Raw genomic sequence first — 24,457 nt, 5'->3', positions numbered from 1 at the left:
ACCAAACATACCAGAACACAGGTACCTAAGGCACTGGTTCTACAAGTACAGCATCTATAACTCTCCTGGTGAGCTTGTTCAAATGTAGATTCTTTAGGGCTCAGGATGTGAGCAGTAATGGTTGCCTCCCTGGCCACTACATCTCTGCTTTTGTGTAGGAGAAAGCTGAAGACTGAGGACCAGAGATGTTGGCTACTCCAAGATTATAGACCCAGATGTGAAAGTCCATTTTTATTAACACTGAGATTTTAGTCTATGGCAGGCATAGTTGAGTTAGTTGAGATTATCGTGTGTGTTGAACATCCCCAGGTAATTTGAGGTACTAAATATATTTAGAGCTACATAGTTTCAATAACTGAAGTCCCCCCCTTTACTAGATTTATTGAACAAAATGGCAACCAGAAGAGTCTGAACGTATCATAAAAATGACAAACTCCTCAAACCTTACTTTAGTTTGCCAGAATTTCTTACAGGACATCAGACATCCAGTCCTTACAACAGTGTGACTCCTAGTGTTCTGCTAGTTATATATGACTAACAAATCACCTGACCAGTCCAAGCTGCAGCTCTTGGCTCCTCTTTAAGATGCAGGTCCTAGTACCTACTTCTCAGGGCTGCTGGGAGCTTGAGAGAGAATACATAGCAAGTACCTGGCAAGCACCAAATGCGAGGATAATTTTCAAATGTACTTATTATTTATACAACGTCCAGTTGTAACTATCAGAAAAGTTTTGTGACTCTTTGAGGGGACCATATTCTTATATCACAGAGAAGCACAGTGGAGTGTCCTCCTTTATAGTGTAGGGGGATATATCAAACCTCATTTGTAGTATCTCACCCTTACTTTAGCTGCTTCAAACAGGATTGAAGTAATCATCTCTGTGTCACCATATAGGGAATGTGAAGAAACCAACAAGACTGTGCTGTTTTAAATATTAGAGCCTAAATATTTATGAAATAGTATTACCTTGGTGGAAGAAACAGGCATACTAACATGAAAAAACACATTTTATTGCACTTAAGTTATAAGAAAATAAAATTTCTAAGTGAATCAAATCAAAGACACAATCCCTTTAAAGGTTGTTTTCCTCCATCATGTCAGGTTGTTACATAACTAAAATTAACCAACTTGAATCTGATTGTTTTAAATCAGACTATAAATAAAACAACAACAACAACAAAAAAAAATAAACAGGAGGAGGAAAAAAGACCGCCTAGGATACAGTGTTAAACCACTTTCACAGTTCAGCTTGAGTCGTGGCTCCTGGAGAAGGAGGCGAACCATTGGACTTGTCACTCGGCGCGCTGGTTTGCGCGTGACGCCGTCACTAGAGACTGAATCGTTCCTTTTCTGTCAGTTACTCAGAGCAATAAAACTGTAACAGTTGTTTTCCCAAATACTGTAAAACACTAAGACTGACCAGCAACTTTATTTTAATTTTTAAAATATTCTGTCAGTTTTCTCATGTCCGTTCATCCATTCACCACAGCCCTCAAAAAGAAAAGTTTCTCCGCAGAACAGGCGGTAACAGCTCTGTTCCAAGGAATGTGTTTTAATTTTGCCCAGATAAAAGAAAATAAGCTTTGCACACACTCTCGATTCTTTACTTGCAGGCAAACTTCACTCTTTATTATCTGAAACTCTCCCATTCTCAGCCTCTTAGAGGCACAGATGGTTCAAGTTTCAGTGGCAAAAAGTCTTTTTTCTGTAACCAAACTAGAGCAAATTTGGAATTCAGTCTGGGACTAAAACGTCACAGCAGAAAAAAAATAAAAAAAAATAATTTGCTTTTTTTCTTTCTTTCATTTAGCAGCATAAATAAGTTTGGCCACTGGGAGTACAGTACAGGGGTGGGACAACAATCCCATATTTGAAGACCTACTTCTAGCACCAGCATCAAGAATTAAATCCATCTCAGGACTCACAGAACCCAGGACAACTTGCCACCTTTGAGCAATATATGCGTTGAAGAGTGAATATGGAAGCAACAGTAAATAGATTAACAGAGGCTAATACTGTGATTGATTGACATTGGCAATGGTTGGCAAAAAAAATAAAATAAAAATAAAATAAAAAAAAAACTTTTCATGATACCTGTACAAAAACAATTCACAGTATTTTTTTTCTTTCTTTTTTTTTCCTAGCTTTTCCACTGGAGAATCTTTTGTTGTGGTTGTTGTAGATGCTCTCTGATTAGAAAGTCAACCAGTACTTGTTTTGATATTATTGCAGCTCCTTTCTAGGTGACAGTGGCAAAAGAACAGGCGAGCAGAATTGGTAACGATGTTTCAGCATAACACTGCCCAACAACCACTGGAGAAGAAAATAAAGAAATAATTGCACCTGGTTTTTAGAAAGTCTCTTTTGCAAAGCTGCCCTCAATCAGAAGTGAAGCCTTTTATGTGATGAGACAGCAGACGCCTCTCTTGTCAGTTACGGTTTGTCTTCTCTTCCTCTTTTCCATCCTAGTCTGTAGGTCTTTTCAATCTGTTGCCCCAAGCCAACATCCTGCACCACTGAGTACAAGGGATTTTTTTTTTCATTTTCTCTTCTTTTTTCTTTTTTTCTGTTTTTTCTTTCTTTCTTTTTTAAATTTTTATTTATTTTTTATTTTTATTTATTTTTTATTTATTTTTTTTGCGCAGGGGAAGGGAAGGGAGTATATCGTCTACACAAAATTTGTCTTCTCTGCTCTTCACTTCATGTCCACATCAAAGTCCAGCACCAGCAGCTTGGTTTCTTCAGTTCCATTCCGACTCCCGACTGCACACACCAGCTTTGTGTTGGAGGCTCTGATCCGCCACACAACTCCCCCACTACCCCCACTCTCCAATGTGACTAGGTTTCGAATAAATTCACCCGTTTTCAAGTCCCATAGTTTTACAGTTCCATCATCTGAGCTGGTAATTACAAAGTTCTTGTTGAACTGTAAACAGGTCACAGCACTCTGATGCTTGTTGGGACCTAGACAAAACCAAAGGAATTTGATTGCTGGTTAGAAATCAAGGATATGGGTTAGTTACATTATAATTTGCAGACTTCTACATTAGAATATACAATAAATGCAACATTTAAAATGTTACATATTTAGAAACTTTGTTATGAGTATTTTAGGATCAGCATGGATGTAAGAAAATCTGGCAGCTATCTGTAACTATAACATTAACTTTCAAGAGTTCTGTCTTCCAGGAAGCCTGGTTAGCTACCAGGCACACATTTTATTTTCTGGCTGTGTGAATAAGAGCATTTGCTGGCAACGATGTAGGCACTGCAGCTTCATATGTTCTGCTGAGGGACAAATGAGCCTAACAGATTTATCACCACTTGGAACTGACCAAAGATGAAAGCTGAATGGATACTATTATCAATCTCTGAGGAAGAGGTAAAATCAACCAACAACAAGCTGCAAAGTTGCCCGCCACATGGCCTCAATGAAAAGACTCTAAGGGTTAGCACCAAAGGGGGAAAAAAAAAAGATCATCATGAAGAAGTTACTGTTGGTATATCTCATCTGCTATTAACAATTCTCACATGTACCTGTCTATTTCAATGGGAACTATTATTCTATTCCATTCCAGTTTAGCAGGTGGCTAAGTGGAAGTCAAAGCAATTTTCTATCAAAGATGTTTAAATTCAAAATAAAATAATCACTCCACAACTAAAATGAGTATGTTGCTTCTGTGAGACAGCCAAGAACGTTCTTTCTTCTCACTGTTCTTTAAGGTTAGGTTGAGTCAAGTAAACAGGTACGAAGTACTTCAACCATTTTATATTAAAACAACTTTAAACACTTTTTCAAGGGTGCCTAGTGGTGTGAGAGTGAACATTATCATAAACATATCTGGAGCAAGCATTTCTGCCTGAGCAGCAATCACCTTTTTAATGAACACAATTAAAGGTGGATAGCCAACACTTACCTTGCAATGTTTGTAAACACTGTCCTGTTTTGATATCCCAGATTTTAACTGTAGAATCTGCATTCCCAGAGACAAGAATATTGTCTTTGAGTTCCATTCCACTTGTTAATGACTGGTGCCCTGTTAATGTGTGAATGCAGTTCCCTGTCTCCACATCCCAAACTCGGATTGATGTATCAAGAGATCCACTCACCACATGGATGCCATCAAACTACAACAGAAACAGCTTATTAGAGCAGCAGCAGTATGGATATGCTTCCTATCAATAGGGGAGGAGGGGACAGTGTGGGCAACATGCAAGGCCAAGAACAAAACAGGGCACTAGGACTAAGGGGCAACCACGGTGAAATGAATGTCATCAAGAAAGGATACACTGCAGGTTCTCAGGCACATCTATCAGAACGCTTGCATTTTATGCCCAGTAGCTTCAAAGTAGATGCAGAAATAACTTACAAAGAACACAAAATGCCTAATATGAACATTATTTTTGGATCACCTAGTCCTACTTAGTAGCTATGTACCATGGATGATTCAATGAGGATTCCTTCTGCATTTTATTTCCCCACAGGAAGTTGCACCTAATGACATGGCTTACAATAAAGAGGGTGCTGATTAGTACCTGAATCATGAAAAGGGCTAGAGGTAACTTGCTTGATGGTCACAAGAAAGTTTTATTAAAAACTGCATGTAAAATAAAAGTTTCATTTACAAGAACATAAAACTAAATAGGAAATATGCCAAAATATAATTGTATCTGGAATTAGAAAGGGTAGCATTTTGATAACAAAAGCAAGATATACAGCATTTCTTCTCCAGCTTCCTAGCTATACCAGGTTCTGAGCATATCACAAAACAAAACAACAACAACAACAACAAAATGCAGCTAATTCCCTCTGCTTCAAATTCATCACCTTTCCTATTTTGACAAACATGTTTACAGTGTATCAATATTACATGGTGGGAACAGTATCCTATCAGTTAAGAAACAAATACCTTAAGAACAGAACAGCAATGTCAGTACTGGGATTATGTACTAATTTGCTGATCATTAATGGGTGGTAACTAGTAAATAACTATTTAAGCAATAGAAGCTACTTTTAAGTTGAAAATACTGCCTTTTAGGAACTAAAACTATTAGTCTAGTCAGTTATCTTGAAATTTAACAACTATTCATGGATGTCAGGTTCAAATGTTAAATAAACAAAAAATCAGGTGAGTCAAAGTTACTTCTTATGACTGCAAATCAGTGGCCCTGGGACAGTGGAATAGCTTTATACAGAAAGGCTCCACTTCTACTCTGAATGGGGATGTAATCACAATTACATGGTCCATCAACTTTTAACTATCAAGGCAAAGGGACAGCTTTTGGCCAAATTAATCATCTGCTAAGAAGTTTATTAAAATCCAGGTTACTCTCCTATGAGACTACTTATTAATTAATATAGCAAACTTAGGGCGGCAAAGTCTCAAGTTCCAAGACAAGCATGTGTATTTTAGAGGGAGAATGGAGCACAGAAATGTACTTCATGCTAATTTTGAAGTACATGTAAATGGCAGATTAACTGGATTCACCTTTTTTGGACAGTATTGGATCAGTAATTTGACAGTGATTATCCAAGGAAAATAATCTTATGACTCATCAGCAGAGCATCTAAGAGATGGGGAGATAAGATCTCTTACCTGTAATGAATAGACTCTATTGGTATGCCCCTGCAACGTGTGTAGACAGGTCTCAGTCTCTGGATCCCATACCTTCACCATAAAATCATATGCTCCACTAACAACCCTCCTGCCATCATACTGAACACAGCGGACTGCTGCTACATGACCCATCAAGACATGTAAACACTGGCCTGTCTCAATATCCCAAACCCTAAGGGTGGCATCTCGAGAACCGCTAACGACTCTGTAAAGAGATAAAAAGAAAAAAAAATTTTTTTTAAATTTTAATAACATCAGAAAACGTGACAGATGAAGTCAATGTTTTTTAAACTCTTTTTTCTTTTCTTAAGCAGGAACACATGTTTTCACACGAAATCCTATGCAAAACCTTGATTCATAAACACGGTATTGAGTTATTCTGATTGGAATAGGACGTGGGAAAGCCAAGAATATATTCAAAACTAGGGCCAAGTCTACTTAGTAAAGAAGATGCTATGGACAGAATTTAAGGTGCAGACTGCAGTGGATAGGGCCTGGAGATGTAGCTCAATGGTATTTAGTACTTGCCTAGCATGTGCAAGGCCCTGGGTTCAATCCCAGCATTGGGTGGGGGAGGGGGATTGCTCCTGAAGACTGCAATGAATTCACTTCAGGAGATTTTTTTTTTTTTTTGACAAATGAAATAGAAAACACATTTGCTTGCAACTTCCCCTATGAAAGCATTATTGACATTCCTCAAAAAACTAAGAATGGACCTACCACATGACCCAGCTAGACCTCTTCTTGATATTTATCCAAAAGAGCTAAAGTTAGCATACTATAATGATATGTGCATACAAATATTTACAGCAGAGCAATTCACAATAGCGAAGTTATGGAATAAACCTAAGTGTCCCTCAATAGATGACTGGTCAAAGAAAATTTGGTATACATACACAAAGGAATTTACTCAGCCATAAAGAATGGATTTATGTCATTTACTGGTAAGTGGATGGAACTGGAGAAGATATTGGTAAGTCAAGGGTCAAAAGTTCTCTCTCACATGCTAAACCTAGAGAGAAATAAGAAATCAAAAAGAAAAGAAAGGGGATCTCATGAAAATAGAAGAGAGAATGGTGTAGTAGAGGAAGGGGATAGAGGGATAGAGGGCAGATGGCAAAGAGGAGAAACTGAGAAATGAAATTGACTAAACTATGTTATGTGCATGTATAAATATATCACAATGAATTCCAGTTTTATGTATAACTATAATGCACCAATTAAAAATAAATTTTAAAACACATTTACTTAATAATGAAGACATCAACAAAAACACGGATTTAACAGGATGTGTTCCAGGAGGAGAAAAGAGCCAAGGAGGAGAAGGCAAGCAGTCCAGTTTAGCTGAAAGGATTGTGAAAACTACACTGAGGATTTTTTCCTTTAACAGTAGCAACCGTAGCCTCCCAGAGATGTAAGAAGAGCACAGTGATGCTACCATAATTATAGAAAGGCTCCCTGTCAGCTGTAGAAAAGATGAGATGGCCATGTCTGAAAACTATGGCTACAGTTCTAAGGACAGGAAATGAGAAAATAACCCACAGGCCTTAGATTTTTTCTTAATTTAGGGGATGTGATACAGTGAGGTGAAGGTGAGTGGATAATTAAAAAGATGCAGAGTTTTAAACTGAAGCCTAAGTGACTGAATTTGTTCCATCTGCAAAAACATGAATATCCAGAGAGAAAACAATTTTTGTTTAAAGATGGTGAATCATCAAAGAATAAGAAAACGATTAGGGAGTAGAGTCTCTGAGGGAAGCCCAGGAATCAAATGAAGGAGGAATCTGAAAGACGAACCCCCAATTTTAAGCCAATATGTTATGGCTTTCTCAGTTTAGAAACAGCTACAGTCTAATAATCAAAGTCTAATTTAGGAGTTCATTATCACAATCTCAATAATGTTACACAGAAAGGAAGCAAATTCACAAGTGACAGAGGAAAAAGTCCCGACCATGTTGGATTTTCCCTTTACCTTTTCTCATGGAGATGCATGCAGCGCACAGTGGAAGTATGCCCATACAGGGTGTGTATGCATTCCCCCGTCTCCGCATTCCACACTTTGAGAGTTCGATCTGTGGATCCACTAATGATGATATTGTCTCTCATCTGTGATGACCATACTCCACCTGTATGTCCCACTAACGTTCTCAGACACTGGAAAAACACTTAGGGTGGTTAATTTTCGGGGGAAAGGAAAGTAATTTAAATGCTATTATAATAGCTCATTAAAATCTGTAATAAGTTATTTATCAATTTGATAAAGCATCAGAAAAAAATATTTTATTCAAGACTACAATAAGACCTCACTAGTCTATACTGCTTTGTTTATTCAGTAGAATAACATACTTAAATATGCACACACAACTGAGAAACAAATATGTAGAAAGCAACCATTGATATGAAACATATGATAAGAATCATACAATATAAAACATGTGATACAACAGAAAGCAAACATATGAGATGAAAGCAAAGCATGATAGTTCCAGCCTGGCCTCCTTGATGAAATAATACTAAAATTGCAACTTGGTTTCTTCCATGGGAATAGATTCAATGAAAGAAAGCCAACAGAGTTGGGTGTGGCTACATACCACAGTTTATCTGAATATGCCCCAAGCAGTAGTTAAGAGCTAGCCAAGCTACTTCAAGACAAGTAAAGACAGACATTAAAACCTTGAAATAAATCCAAAACTAATATTACCCCATGGAAATATGAAGCTGCTTTAAAAAATTTTAACATCTGACTTGGAATATTTATAAGATTCTTGTCCAAGAAGCAATATGGTAAAGACATTTTGTAAAACATGAATTTTTTTTTCACACTCTTCTGTTACTTTTTAGGTGGCCAGTTACTTAATTCATGAAAATATTCTCCTGTAGATGATAACAATAAATATTCACTAGATAATACTTAAGGTATAATATTACATGAAGTTAAGATATTGCTTGGTCTTTTTTCTTCAAACCCATATTTAAATATCCATTCTGCTTAACTTCCATATCATGAGAGCTTGAGATAACTCTAGATGAGCAAGATATACTAAATTATAGGCAACTTATCAACAAAACAGGTTACAAGGAAAAATAAATATCACTCAATCATGTTCTTGAAAGATATTTAAAAATTATTAAGTATAATTTGATGGGAAAGGTGGGAAAAACTGAGCTATGAAAAAGAAAACACATCTGAAAAATTTTAAAATACCAGTCAGAAAAACAGACAAACTATTTAAATGAAGAAAAATATGACATCCCTATCAAGGAAAACATCACTATCATCATGCTGGGGAGACTTTCATTATTATGGGGGAGCTAAGTTAGGATCAAAACAGGATCCTTGCTTTACTGGTTGATCCTGTGGTGATATAAACACAATGGCAAATTTATGAGGTGTAGAAAGAAGTAAACTTACTTTGCCTGTGACTGCTGACCAAACTTTTAAAGTGTTGTCATCAGAACCACTAACTATTCGGTTACCACAAAACTGTAAGCATGTGATCACATGATCATCGTGTCCTTTCAGCACCTATCAAACAGATGTATAAATCAGAAATAAGCCATTATATTATGTTTTTAAAATACCAGTGAAAAGACAAATGAAGCCAAAAATGGGAACAACAACATCATCTAGTTCTAGAATTAAAATCTACAGGGCTAGGTTATGGTTCAGAAGTACAGCGCTCACCTAGCACATGCTAGGCACTGGGTTCAATCCTCAGCACCACATAGAAATAAATAAAATAAGGGTATTGTGCCCAACTACAACTAAAAAATATATATCTATATTAAAAAAATCTACATATAATATGCAGCATTATCCTTCCTAAATAATGAATCAAGCATTAAACATTTTATTATTTCCATATTCTATTATTTGTGTAACTGAAATGTCTACTATTAAAATACTAAGCCAAGATCTCATAAAGATGGTTTAAACACAAATACATTTTATGATCATCTATTTTACCTATTTAACCCCCCCCAATGCATCTTATTTTTGCAATTTTAATACACAAGAACAAAAGAAAGCACCTACTAACTAGAAAGACAATAGTAATAGTCATCAGCTTTTTCAAATTAAAACAAAGAAACTTACCATGGTGTATATATGTTAATACAGAGTCTCCCCCAATGTTTTTTTATTATAAAAATATATTTAAGAATTTTAACATTTTTACCACTCTTACATACTTAAAACACAATGTAGAAATATACAGAATATCAGAATTATGCTTCAATTTATAAAGATATAACACAGAAAAGCCACCAAAAATCAAAATCTAGGTCCTTAAAAAAAAAAAAATCACATTTGGAGTGTAGTCTTAGGGGACTGGCAAATTCTGAGGGAGAACGTATATAAGACAATAAAATTCAAAAGGATATTCAGAGATTTTCATTTACATAAGAGAGAAAGACAATCAATTCACCTGAATTCATCTTTTACATAAATATCTCCAGTTATTTTAAAACACAATTTTCTTTCCACAGAAGATATGCATGAAGTTATACTGCTCACCAAGAAGTAAAACAATACATTAGGTATTACACCATAGAGTAATAATTTCTGTGGAAGAGTCCAGTTACCTTAGGAGATTTGAGTTCTCCTCGCCTCCAGTTTGTATCAATTCTGTGCTGTCTGATGTATGCACTTTTCCACGGACTGTGTATGAAACCTGGTTTTATAACTTTTCTTCTCTTGATATGCAATGGTTCATCAATCCCTAAAGTACCAAAAGAATTCCAAGAGAATAATTCTCTTCATCAACAGTACAAATTTCATATTTAACAATATATCTCATTTTTCTCTATGCTCAAAACAAAAAAATGCAGGACACTGTCCAGTTTCTGTTATAAAGTATGCAATAATAATGTAGACTTCACATTCTATATGGCATATTTTTGTATTCACTATTTCATTTCTTTCTCATAATGATTCTAGGAAATGCTGATGAGGATGTGTAAAAATTGGAATGTTTGTACCCTGCTTGTGTGAATATAAAACGGCTTAGCTGCTGTGGAAAATAATTTGACAGTTGCTTAAAAAAATTAAATATACAAGTAACATATGATCTAGCAATTCTAGTATTGAGTATAAACCCAAAATAATTAAAAGCAGAGACTCGAATAGATGTCTGTACAAAATAGTTAAAAGCTGGGAGCAATGCAAGTGTCCATTGACAGATAAATGGATAAACAATGTGGCATACACACATATGGAATATTATTTGATCTTAAAAAAGGAGATACTGTCACATGAGTGAACCTTGAAGACATTATGTTATATGAAATAAAGCAATTACAAAAGGACAGATATTGTGTTTTTTTTAACCAAAGGTACCTAAACTAATCAAATTTATAAAGACAAATTGTTTGTCAGGTGCTAGGGGGAAGGCGGAATAGGAGTTAATGTTCAATGGGTACCAAGTTTCAGCTAGATAAGACGAAGCAGCTCTGGAGATGGACAGTGATGGTGGCACAACAATGCCAGTGTACTTAATAGCACTAAATTGTACACCTAAAAATGGTTCAAATGATAAATTTTATTATGTATGTTATGCAATTTTTTTGAAGAGTTTAAAATATGATTCTTTGAGAGATGAGGCAGAGTTGATTAATCCTACCTTATATATATGCATACACGAGAAGAATAATTTCATTGATTAATCCAAGATCCAGACAGGGGTCTGATAGAATCAGGATTAGAAATCAAGTGTGGAGCTTCACCTCAAGGCATTATTAACCCAGACCAACCATCAATGCTCTCCTTGACTATATAGTTAGGGAGTCCCCCCCATATGGCTACCCATACCTCTAGGATTCTTTCACAAAAATGTTGCTTCTCAGAGGCAAATGATATTTTTACATATTTTTTTGTCCAAATGATTCATTTTCTAGAAGGCTGCTGGGGAAAAATACTCCCTTTAATATGGATGATGCCTACTCTTCTACTAAAACAGATTTTCTGATTTTAAACAGGTTCTAAGAATATAAGCTCCAGGACAGGAAAAACAAAAACAAAAAAAATCAAAAAGGCAAGATGCTTCCATATCTTCAGCATTTAAGAATGTCTAGCTCACAGGAGGTATTCAATAAATATTTATGACGAAAAAAATAGAATACTCAATGCTGGGTATTTAATTGATAATATAATTTTTGGGTTGCCTTTAAATCATCCTCATCTTGACTCTTTCCCTTAAATGAAGATCCATTCTTTGATAGGCTACCAAAGTTCTCTTTACTCATTTATCCACCACTTTATTCTAGCTGCACATAAAACTTGTTTTTATTTTGTCTACTTGTTCTCAGAATTACTTTGCCTTTTCAAAGCATAAGCATATTCTCTGTGCAATTTTGAACCTTACCCTCTTCTCTGCATTTCTCTCTCCAGAGAAGGTTGTCTTCAGCCAAAATTCTCCAGTAGCGACACGTCTGAGCTGCTTGTAGCAGGTCTTTGGGTTCCAGGAATGAAAGCACATAAAGTGCCAGCTATTGAACAGAAGAAAAACATAGTATACCCATATATATATATTTTTTAATTATAGAACTAAAGGTTAATTATTCTCCACAGGATAAAACACTTAGATATAAGTGTAATTACATTATAATTTGTAAAATTATGATAGACAGTAACTCCAATTTTAACAAATATAAACTAGATTAGAAACAAAAACACCCTCTTGGCTTTTATGAATTTCACTGCATTAACTCTTTATCTCTTTATACAATAATGATTAAACCTCTGTCTCTGTTCTTGCCTTTGCTCTGTGAACCTCACCACAATAAGTTTAATTTTTATGTAATTATATATACTCGTGTTCTCTCCCCTCTACAATGCAAGTTCACTGAAGACAGAACCTGAGGCCTTCCTGATAGCCTGACTGATAAGAAATGAGAGTTCTACATAATTTTTTATCATTTCAGATAGGCAGATATCACAATTAGTGATTCTTCATCACATCAAACTATTTATCACAATGAAAAACTTCTAAAACATTTACACACTTGACTATAAATGACAAAATGAGACAATTATTAAGTCATTCCACAGACACATAAAAGTAATTGGGTTCTAATTACTTTACATTGCTTATGGGGATTTTCTTGATGGGTCACATAGAGTTGTATATTTCAGCTAGCTCTTTGGATTACTATTAATTTAAAATATTTGTTTATAATACTTGCAAACCATCAATTTTTTTCCATTGTATGAAGCCAATTCAAGTAAAGAAAAAGGAAGGAAAAGAAGTGAAGTGATGGCCTTTGACCATGTTTATTCAAGTAGCCTCACACATCACATACAAATTTAAATTACAATATTAGAATGAAAATTTATCAAAAGTCTAGTTTTTATAAACTAAATGGCAAGGATTAAGTCAAACTACCATTTAAAGTGCCAAAGATTACATAGGAAGTGAAAGTATGATTTGAATTATTTTTCAAAGCTAAATGAGAATTACATGATTTAAATTAAGGTTTCCTAATGATTATATATATATATATATATAAATATGGAGTTCACTTCTAATCACATACACTCTGAGCACATTCTGCATACAAAACACTCCACCTAGACAGTACTAAGCTTAATACTACTATTGATGAATAAAAGTGAAACACTTTTCTTGAATTAATTGATTCTATCAGAAGATCATTCTTACCTACACATACCAAGTTCATTTAAATTAAAAGGTCATGATTATATTCAATAACCTATATATACATGTGTATATAAACATGTGTGTACATACATCTCTCAACATTTTATTTGATTAACGGGTACTCTACAAGCCACTTAATTTTAAAATTACCCATCAATCAAAGCCTAGGCAAGTTTGTTTAGTTTCATTGTAACAGTAATGTGATGTTACCATATTATTAATCTATGTGAAATTGTAATTCAATATAGATATTGTCCAGCACAAAGATGCTTGTGCAAAAGAGATGCTGATTAATGTCCAAGATATTATAATGGTTCACATGAAAAAGTCTATTCTTTATCTTGAGTTATCAGACTGAAGTAGAAATCAAGTAATTTACAGAAACATTCAATTCATCTTAAAGGCTAGGGACAAGGAAGCAAGAAATTAAGAATAGTTGAGAATTCAAAAGTACCTCTTCAAACCAAAAGGAAAAATTTCCTTCTTTTCATCCAAGTCCAGTGTTTGGATGCATTAGAAAAAGGCAAAGCAACACTCAGGTGCTAAAGAAAGCTGAAGTGCTAGTGTAATAGGTAACTGACATACTGTCTTTTAAAGGAGCAGAGGCTCCAATTCAACCTTGAACTTGCAATTATTAAATGTTTGTCAATTTACATACAGCTAGTTCAATTGAAACATATAGCTAATAGAGAAACTATTCAAGGCAAAACAGAAAACTATGAATAAAAAAGCCAGGAAAAACATAAATCAGCAAAGAAGGTTTAAACCATATACTAGCAACAGTGTCTTACATGGGTTTTGAGTTAAACTGTCAAGTAAAGAGGGAACAACTATAAGTTATATGATCCTAACTGTGTATTACGGAGAAGTATACCAATTCCTCAAAGGAATCAAGGTTCTGTCATACGGGGCTCTGAAATGGGTCTGAATGTTTGTGTCCCCTCAAATTCATGTTGAAATTCTAATTCCCAATGTAATGTTTTTAGGAAGTGGGGCTTTTTTGTAGGTCATCAGAATGAAACCCTTAGGAATGGAATGAGTACCCTAGAAAATGAACCCAGAGAACCCTCTTACCCTCTTTCAGCCACACCTTATGAGGATACAATGAGAAGACAGAAGTCTACAACCTGGAAGAGGGCCCTCGCCAAAACTCAACCATGCAGGTGCCCTGATACTGGACTTCTTAGCTTTCAGTACTGTCAGAAATAAATTTCTGCTTATAAGATGACCAGTCTGTGATACTTTTTACAGTAGCTTGAACTAAGACAGGATCCTTATTAGGGGACAGAGACCATAATTTTATACTTTAGAGGTGGCTAATACTTTCCCAGGCTTGCTATATTTCAGTGTACTGTCAAGGAAAAAAAATTTAAATGAACAAAGAGAATGTTGGCTAATCCTACATCAAGAATATCAGGTTTTGTTCTAGATTATCTATTATACCACTATGATTCCCTTGGTATTTACTCACAAAATAAGGAGAGTGCTATTTAACACAAGCTTCTCTTATGACACTAGTGCCATTTTTGTCAAGGTTTTTCAGATTAGTAAGTAAATGTTGGTAAATAGCTTTGAGATCTTCCCAAATAATTGTAAGAAAAACACTATAATTCCATCTCCTGTCACAGAGGTAATAATGTTTTAAATAATGATAATACTGAGTCTCTGGGCAAGATAAAGCTAATTAATTTAAGGGCAGATCTATGCCATTATTTCTTCATGTATAAAATAAAGCATTTTTCAAATTAGGAAGCATTCTGTAGTTGAAAACAAAAGGAAAAACACAGATAATATGCTAAGCTAAGGATCTCTCTTATTCTCCTCTCTAGCTTCACTTCTTTATCCTCAGGCAACTTTTAAAAGAACATTTAAGCCAACAGAATCTTTACTGGATTTACCCTTGATATTGATAATTTGTGCTAAGTTCTTGGACTCTTTAAAAATACTTTCAAAATTCTATTGAGTTTAAATCACATTTTTGTGTATTAAGAAGTTACTACAGAAATGAAAATAAAGCAAAGCAAAACATACAAACAAAAAAACCCCTCTCTATTCTCAGAGATAAGGGAATAAACTAGACTCTGAAAACTGCATTTTAACAAAAATGCTACCCTCCAAAGTAAGGAGGATATCAAAAGAAACCACAAAAAATATATCAGAGGTGAGTACATTTACTTTCAGTCAAATACTTATGAAAGTGTTTCCTTTTATTAATGCCCTTCTGGAAGCAAAGAGAGCTTATGTCACTTTTATAAGCCAAATCTATTGAGAAGATTCAGTTTTAGAAAGAACTACCAAGAATAAGAATTTTTTTCTGAAACAATGTCATTTTAACAAACACTCCAAAGAAAAAACATTTCAAGAAATTGATATTGTATCAATTTTGCTTTTCCCTGAAGTTATGCTTAAATATAATACTATTTTATTCATAACCAATGTAAAATTATAATTGGCACTATTTAATATTGTTAGGGTATTTAGAATGATCATCTGAAAAAAAATCAACTCCTTTTCTGTTCAAACTTGAAGCTTCAGGATAATTTAAAATGGTTTACTACTATTTTATATTGTCTTCTGGGTGGACATATAATTAATGGCATGATAATTGGTACAAATATAAATCATGGGGACATCAATTATTTAATGTTATATTATTTGTCTGCTGTCAAAAATGAAATTATGAAATCTATAACATCAATAACAACACTATATCTTCTACTATACCTTGTTCAGTCAAGAGTGCCCATATGACAATAATCAATCCATGACAAAAGAATAATATCAGTTTACACAAAAACCAAAAAAGATGCCAGGTGCAGTGGTACATGCTTGTAATCCCAGCAACTCAGGAGGCTGAAGCAGGAGGATCCCAAGTTCAAAGCCAGCCTCAGCAACTTAGCAAGGTCATAAGCAATTCAGTGAGACCCTGTCTCTAAATAAAATATAAAAAAGGGCTGGGGATGTGGTTCAGTGGTTAAGCGCCTCTGTGTTCAATCCCTGGTACAAAAGAAAAGAAAGAAAGAAATGGGCACAAATAATTCCAAAAAGTGCTATTAAGAATGCAACTGGGGGGCTGGCTGGTGGCTCAGTGGTAGAGCGCTTGCCTAGCATGTGTGAGGCACTGGGTTGGATTCTCAGCACCATATATAAACAAATAAAATAAAGGTCCATCAACAACTAATAAAAATATTTTAAAAAATGTAATTGATATGGGTGTATGTTTGTGTGTGTGTGTGTGTATAATGGAGTCAAAGAGGAGAATGAGTAGTAGAAAAAGATATACATATAGAATTCTATACATTTAAAAATAATTATATAATCTAAGTACCAGAGAGCCACAATTCAATAACATCAAAAAAACTACTGGTCTTAAAGGGACTTAGGATACATAAATGACAAAATAAGAAAAAAAAATTGTTGTTTTTAAAAATCCACACTATAAATAATGAACATACCAAGAAAACTGAACGTTGGGCTTCAGATAACATAGGGAAAAATCTTGGTAAAGAAACATAAAATGAATGAAACTCAATGATTAGTCTCATATATCTGATTTAATCAAGTTGTAGAAAGAAGGAACTTAGTTCATAAGCATATTTTAATTTGATAATTACATTATTAAGTCATGGCAGTTTACCAACTTAAAGCCCTCTTGACCACAAATCGAGAGTGTTAAACTGAAAATGCTGAATACCACAATTAGTATTACAATGTTTAAAGGTTGTAGCAGTTGAGTTACATATTCAAAAAACACCCACTGAACACTGTAACTGATCATCCTTACCTCTTTAGGGAGCAAAGAAATAAAGTCTCTTTGAAACTGGGGTTCTATCACTTGCATCATATGTTTCACTTGCGTTGGTTCACAACTATCAATGAGTTCATCTAAAGCAAGCAATTTCTCTGGTCCACTCCAGCTCTATCAAAGAGGAATTAGAATTTTTTATTATTTTAACAGATGTTCCAAGTTAGAAACTCATAAAGGAAAAACACACAACCACACTTGAACAAAGTAAGCAAGCACTCTGTATGTTACAAAGTGGCTGCTTATATCACATTTTCTTCAGAATCCACTGAAGTGATATGATTTAGTCTGAAGTTTACTGTTTTTTATATTATCAAAGCTTTAAAAGTCATGAGAAAATATTTTTGTATTACATTATGATGATAGTTATTTGTTCATCTACAACTATGATACCATTGAGATACCAAAATTTTATTCCAGAAACATCAATTTGGGTAACTGAGTACATAAGGAATTTTGACTAATTTTTCTTTCTCTATATTCTTTCTAGTGGGCACCATTAAATTTGATGGTTTCCATAAGACACTCACCTAAGAGGAGACTGACAGCATCATTTAGAGAAGAACTAATAACTGGATATTCTGCGTATCTGAGAAGTACTTCTCACAAATAAAGGGGATTTGATTTGTCTTATGAAAATAATTTCAGATAAAAACAGCAAATAATAGAAAATAATAGCTAACAGTATTATTGAAAATATAAGCAAAGGCCAAATGAGAATAAGAAACAAAATGTTATTACCATAGAAAAACAAAAACATTATTATACTTTAAAAAGGACATTAAGGGATTTTTTTTTTAATTAACACCCCCCGCCCCGCCCCCCACAGTGAGGAGCACCTGCATAGAAAAGCCAAGATTCTCATAGAAAAACTTAAAACCCATGCAAATAAAAAAAAATGTTAAAATTTAACAATAATCATGCAAAATATTTAAATAACTAAGGATACTTAAGTGAAAAAACACCCTTGGGTGAACCTTTGCTTCTGTAAATCTATGCCTGCTTGAATACCTTTGTGAATTATAATGTCCATTTCAGAAGCAGAGTGAATAGAGAATAATAAGTGAGGTTTGGAGCTAGAAAGATCTGCATTTTGATACTCCATTTCTTGGATTTTGTTATATTTGAAATACTGAGATATATTAAGCATCCAAAAAGCCTTACTCAGAATATTTCCTAAAGCAATTTTAAAATATTTACACTTTTAGAATTTATAATGAACCTGTCTTCTTTCCTATCATTAAGTACAGATTATGGTAATACTATGAAATATTTCAATAGTATTTAGCTATTTCTATAATATACTCCATTTCACCACCTAATATAAGGAACCACAGGCTCCAATAAATTGTGTTTTTTTTTCCCTTTTACTTCAACATATATGTTCGGAACATTCATCAAATATGTACCTTATATACTTTTTGGTCAGAGTGAGGATTTACACATAAAAATGAAAAACACTACATACATGTGTTCACACACACGGTCAATTACAACCATCTAAGAATTTTGTTGGTTTCCCTCATATAACTTTAAACACTGACCCAAAACTTGCCTATCTGACAATCTGATCAATTTCTACTCATCTCTGACCACTCAGCACCCACAGTGTAGACTCACTGACTTATTGATGTACATCCCTTGCAGGATTTGCGGTGGCTTTTTATAATGTGTTTTCCCTCAAATCTACATCATAGGGGTTTGTGGACACTGCTACCATAAGGACATGCCCATTTCGGGTGATGGAAAAGTCTGCTGACTTAATTAAAATGTGGCTTTAAAGGAAGGCATTTGATAGAATAATTTTAGAATAAATCTCTGAATCTTCACCTATATGAATGCCTGCTTTAAAAATATTTTTGGATCTGTTCATGATTAAATTTTGATTTAAGTGGCTGGGGCTGTATGTAGCTCAGCGGTAGAACACTCGCCTAGCACATTCGAGGCCCTGGGTTTGATCCTCAGCACCACATAAAGATAAATAAAATAAAGGTATTGTTTCCAACTACAACTAAAAAATAAATATCTAAAAAAATTTTTGATTTAACAACCAAGACATTCCATGGAAATTTCTATAGTAAAAAGACAGAGAAAAATCTTTCAATGTATTTACTACTTTAAATGTTAAACAGGTATGCATTTGATTAATAAATACTATATCTAATTTAAGGTAATAAGCTATACATGTTCAATGTTTTTTTTTTTCCAGTTAATGAATTATTGATTTTTAAAAGAATAGAAAAATAATATCAATACAAAGTATATGATGCTAATAGAAGAGAAATATCTTTTATCAAATCTTTTAATAGACAGGTGTAGAATAGAATAATAAACCAGAATAGAAGATAAATAATTCAGTTCTTAAGTAAATGTTTGAAATTGTGTCCGAAATTTCTATATATTTAAGAGAAAGTTCATGAAAAAAAATTATGCCTAGATAGCAAAATGTCTCTAAGAGTAAACAGTATTTTGGATAATATTTTGATTTGAAAGAATATTTGACTTAACAAGAGTCAAATGAAATTTAAATTATGTCTCAATTCAAATTACATACACATTCAGTAAATGTTACTTTGAGCTAATTTATTGAAAAATATATCACTTACAAGGATGAGGAACATAAGCTATAACTATAGTAAATGAAATTTACTCCTCCATCTTTCCTTCTAAATCTCCACTTCCATAGTCTTGCTAGGTTCAGTAAAACACAATTCTGTTCTACAACTTGCTCAGGCCAAAAACTAGAGTCATCCCTGATTCCTCTTTCTCTCTCATCAACAGATGGCTCTGACCCAAATAAATTCTGTGGCCTCAAACATCAAAACACACCCAGAATCTGACCGTTATTACATGGTCTAAGCCGTAAGTATCCCTCACCTGGACTGTTGGCATAACCCCATGGCTGCACTCCCAGCGTCCTACCTCTGCCCTGCTCCTTCTATTCTCCACTCAGTACTCAGTAATCCTCTGCTTCAAACCTTCTACTGGCTTTCCACTTCAGTTAAATAAAAAGTCTTTGCTTGGCCCACAAGGTTCTAATTTCCTACTCCTTTTCCTCTTATTTACTTTTTCTGCCACACACATTCTTTCTAGGCCTCAAACACTCCAGGCATGCTCTGCTTCGGAGCCTTTCACTTGCTGTTCCCTGTCACATTCTACTCTAGATACCTATAAGGCGGCCTGCCTGTCTTCTTCCCATCCTCCCTTCCTCTCTGCCCTCCCTGGGCAACCTTTTAAAATCGGAAACCAGTTCTAACCCTTCACCCAACTCCTCCTGACAAGAACGTAAGTTCCATGAAAAGGCAATTTTTTGTCTGTTTGTTCACTATTGTAACCCAGACCCAAAGTAGGGGCTGGTGCAAAATATGCATATTTTTTAAATATTTGTAGAATAGATGAATGAATCCCCACAGAGAAAGGGATTACTATACCAATGCTATCTCAAAACTCTCCAGAGAGTGCTTCTTTTCTTTATAGTTGATGGTAACACTAGGACTTGCTTGCTGTCTGTTCCAAAACTGCTTTCAAATTCCATGCATGATTGAGCAGCAAGGGAAGTATGTGTTAACTTGAAAACACTGCAGTTAATGACCATATTAATACAAAAAGAATAACCACACACAACAAACTTTTAACAATGAATAGTAGAAAGAACATTTTACTTAGGATTAGGAAACTAAACGTTGGCAGGCCTTAGTTTATCTGCAACTGATGAATAACTTTGATAATCATTATTTTAGTTTTATCTAAAAAGTGGTCCTCCTGGAAGAAGGAAAAAAAATTCACCTCTTTTGGCCTTTCATGGTAAACTTATGTGGTAGCATATTAAAGGGGATAGGAAAAACATTCCAGGTTTAGAAAGGATCAAGAGAAACAAATTTTAATTTGTGGGCAAAACTGCAAATACAAATTTGAAAATTTCCCCATAGAAATATCATTTTATTTTAGGAACTGGAGCACACAAGTAATACAGAAGAGTAGTAGGGGCAGGGAAATGTAACCAGGAGCCCAAACTTTACCAGTAAACTCACTGTGCAAGTGGATGAAGTTTCAGAAACTCCACCTACATTATAAGGGCTTAGTCTGGACCAGTGGTCCCCCAAAGCTGACCAATGAGTACAGGAATCACATAGTCCTACAACCTACCACCTGAGAGTCTGCTTCAGTGGTCAAGATACAGCTGAGGATATTTATTTTTCTAAAAAAGCAACTCATCCATGTTGGTATAGGTGATCCTTATTGCCCTAGTCAGGTCCAGGCCTGAATTGCATGTGGGAAATAACTGACTTCTATAGTACTTCCACCATTCCACTGTGGGCCAGTTCTAATTTTCAAGTTCTACTTAACATCAAAATCTGACCCAGAGAACACAACACAGGTTTTATTTTTTGAAGAAACCAAGAATCAGCCTCTTTCTACTTTTAATACAAAAGTATTTCAAATATTCAAGACATATGAAATTCTCCTTTAGTCTTTTCTGGTCAAATACATGATTTTCTTCAACTCACCCACATAAGGTTTAACAAGGTTTCTCATATTATAACTAAAAAAATTTCAAAGTGAACTTAGCCTCTTTGGGCACTATCCTGTAGGTTTTAATCTTTTGTTGATTAGCAAACAAGATTTGTATAAAATACATCAGAAGATATATACAGCTTCTATGTTAGCATGAAACTTGATTAAATCCTTCAATTTAATAGGGTTGACTCCCATTTAGATATCAAAACAGAAATACTTTATATTTTATCATTTTTATTACTTTGAGTGTAACATCTTTTCAAAAGACATTTATAGCTTCAATGCAAATATGCTTTGATTAAAATACTTTGAAACTAATGACATTTATACAATGTTAGAGTTCCTCCACATATTTCTTTGATCCTCATGGTAGGATGTGAAACTACTATTTTTGACAGCCCGTTTTAAGACCAAGAAAACTGAGGCCCACAAAGGCTGTATCTTGACCAGTGGAGAAAGCTAAACTTAATGGTCTCCACTGTAATTCCAAGGACAGCTTTAAACACACCTATATGTTTTCTTCCTTTTGATAAATTCATAGTGTTATATTTGTTTTATGGAGTAAAAATATAAAGGGAAGAGTGGTTACATAACATCAATAAAATTACCCAGTTATTAAGAGGCAAAGCCAAAATTGGAACGAAGAGCTTTTCCATCTAGGTCATATATGCTTATTCTTTCAGGATGCCTGGGAACATAAATTTTACCAAAAAAAAAAAAAAAAAAGAATGTTCATGCCATTAGTCTTCACCTAGTCTAAACACTTCAAGTGAGAAACCATATATTAATACTCAAAGGATATAAATAAACCAAAAGACCAACTATCTCCCTCAAAATTAACAATCTGAAGCTTCAATTTGGCTGCAAAATAAAAGTAGAAAGTAAATCCATGACTACTGAAAATTCAAACAGTAAAACTTGTTTTTGTTTTTTTTTTAATTTTTGTCTTTAATTTGCACTTCTATTTTGTAGTAGCACTGTGTTTTAATTTCCTCTTATCCATGATGGTGTATCATTTGTTCCCATTTGATATACAAATTGAGTACACAATACTTTTGTTAGAATAGATGGAGCTGGACCCAAACAATGCTGTATCACTGCCTTAGGAGCAATAGGAGGACAGTAAGAGTACAAGATCTCCCATTTTGTTTGTTATGAAACAGACAAGTCATCATTAAATGCCACCACAGCATATCTGTAGAAATCATGCCAGTTTAATTATCCCTCAACTGTACCACATAGGTCAATTCATGACTCCCCCACTTTACTATGAAATTATATCTACCTATAAGTTAGGCACTAAAGCATTGTAAGCCTTTAGGTAAATGATTCATTTCTAGTTACTTTGGTATCAGCCCTAAAAAAGGGGGGCAATCTATGACAATGAAGTTCTGGGTGTGTCATAAGACACACATGGTACTGAGAAGATTAAGGTCCTGATCTACCTGTCAAATTGTTCTTTATTGCTATAGATTTGATTGCTAAATAATATTTATCTTAAAAAAATTATGGTTCTTTATCTTTGAGGATAATTCCATGTTATTCCTGTTAATTAAGAACAGGTTTTCTTCACTGTACCTACTTCTCAAATGAACAAATACTTTTATTGGGCCAAAAGCTGGCTAGCACTCTTTAGTTTATTGAGTCTCATTGATTCTACAAAACAGTTTCTCATTTTGGCTTTTACAATTAATGTTTCTGAAATTGGGATCTATAGAGTCTCAGATTTGATGAAATATAGCAAGTGGTAACATTTGGACAATTGATAAAGGAGAGCATAAGCTAACTGAACAAACAAACATTGTATCAAAGAACTCTCTCAAATATCCTTACTGCAAAATAAAACATAAATGCCCTAAACTATAGATCAATATTAAAGAGTTCCTTTAAAATCGGCAAATATCCTAACTGGTTTGCAAAAAATATTTTGGTACTTTAAAACACTGGAAAAAAATGGGCCTTATCACATGAAAATAAATCTTAACTCTAAATAACCTTCTAAGAAATAAATCTTTTCACATACAATCAGAAGCTGTCCACAATGATGATAAAACCATTGCTAATCGGGTAATTTTCAATCATGTTAGTATATTCTTGCAAAAATGATATGAATCCGGCAGAATTACACCTGTAATCCTAGTGACTAAGGAGGCTGAGGCAAGAGGATTGCAAGTTTAAGGCCAGCCTTGGCAACTTAATAAGACCCTCTGCAACTAAGCAAGACGCTGCCTCAAAATATAAAAATCAAAAGGACTGGGGATGTAGCTCAATATTAAAGTACCCCTTGGTTCAATCTCCAGTACAAAAAAATAAGAAATCAGCTCTGCAATCCTCTTCAGTGCTGTATTGTAAACTGACATTCGCCTACAAGCATGGCAACACACACCTACACACCCATCTCCTGGCTTAATCAGAGACGATAGAAATCTTTAAATATTCCTTTAAGAATATATAAATGTCTTGTTCACCTAAAAAACTAAAAAAATAAATATTTAAAGGGGGGGAGGCGCTGGGGTTATGGCTCAGTAGTAGAGTGCTTGCCTAGCATGCATGAGGCACTGGGTTTGATCCTCAGCACCACATAAAAATAAAATATTGTGTCCACCTAAAAAAATTAAAAAATAAATATTTTTTTAAAAAAGAATATATAAATGTCTTGTGCTTTATTTTCAAATCTTATTGATGTATAAATTTCCTTTACAAGAATGGGACAAAATAAAACACTCAGAATTCTGGGGACAAGGGAAAAAATAAAAATTCAAAAAACCTGAACCTGAGGTAAAACAATGTAGGGGGAGGGCATGGGTAGGAATAATTCTTGCAGAAAAGGTATGTTTCATGAACAAATGACCATGAA

The 24,457-nt window shown here is 34.3% G+C and overlaps 1 protein-coding gene across 11 annotated transcripts in view; it reads right to left on the bottom strand.

Moving 5' to 3' along the window:
* Positions 1 to 990: 990 nt before the first annotated feature.
* The window catches only part of Fbxw7 (F-box and WD repeat domain containing 7), a 185,734-nt gene continuing 162,267 nt past the window's right edge, over positions 991 to 24,457 (bottom strand). For all 11 annotated transcript variants that reach the window (XM_058583914.1, XM_058583915.1, XM_046458930.2 and 8 more), the window contains 8 exons: positions 17,062 to 17,196; positions 11,982 to 12,105; positions 10,204 to 10,340; positions 9,032 to 9,145; positions 7,592 to 7,773; positions 5,599 to 5,824; positions 3,919 to 4,129; positions 991 to 2,965 (listed from right to left, as the gene is read on the bottom strand). In XM_058583914.1, the coding sequence (XP_058439897.1) occupies positions 2,697 to 2,965; positions 3,919 to 4,129; positions 5,599 to 5,824; positions 7,592 to 7,773; positions 9,032 to 9,145; positions 10,204 to 10,340; positions 11,982 to 12,105; positions 17,062 to 17,196 (1,398 nt within the window). In that variant the 3' untranslated portion in view covers positions 991 to 2,696. The remainder of the gene's footprint in view (positions 2,966 to 3,918; positions 4,130 to 5,598; positions 5,825 to 7,591; positions 7,774 to 9,031; positions 9,146 to 10,203; positions 10,341 to 11,981; positions 12,106 to 17,061; positions 17,197 to 24,457) is intronic.

The sequence above is a fragment of the Marmota monax genome, unplaced genomic scaffold (genome assembly GCF_021218885.2).
Source record: "Marmota monax isolate L192 unplaced genomic scaffold, Marmota_monax_Labrador192_F-V1.1 WCK01_AAM20220418_F8-fsc00002, whole genome shotgun sequence".
Taxonomy (NCBI): Eukaryota; Metazoa; Chordata; class Mammalia; order Rodentia; family Sciuridae; genus Marmota; species Marmota monax.
The sequence above is the reverse complement of the archived record's forward strand: the minus strand, read 5'-3'. Positions and strand labels throughout refer to the sequence as shown.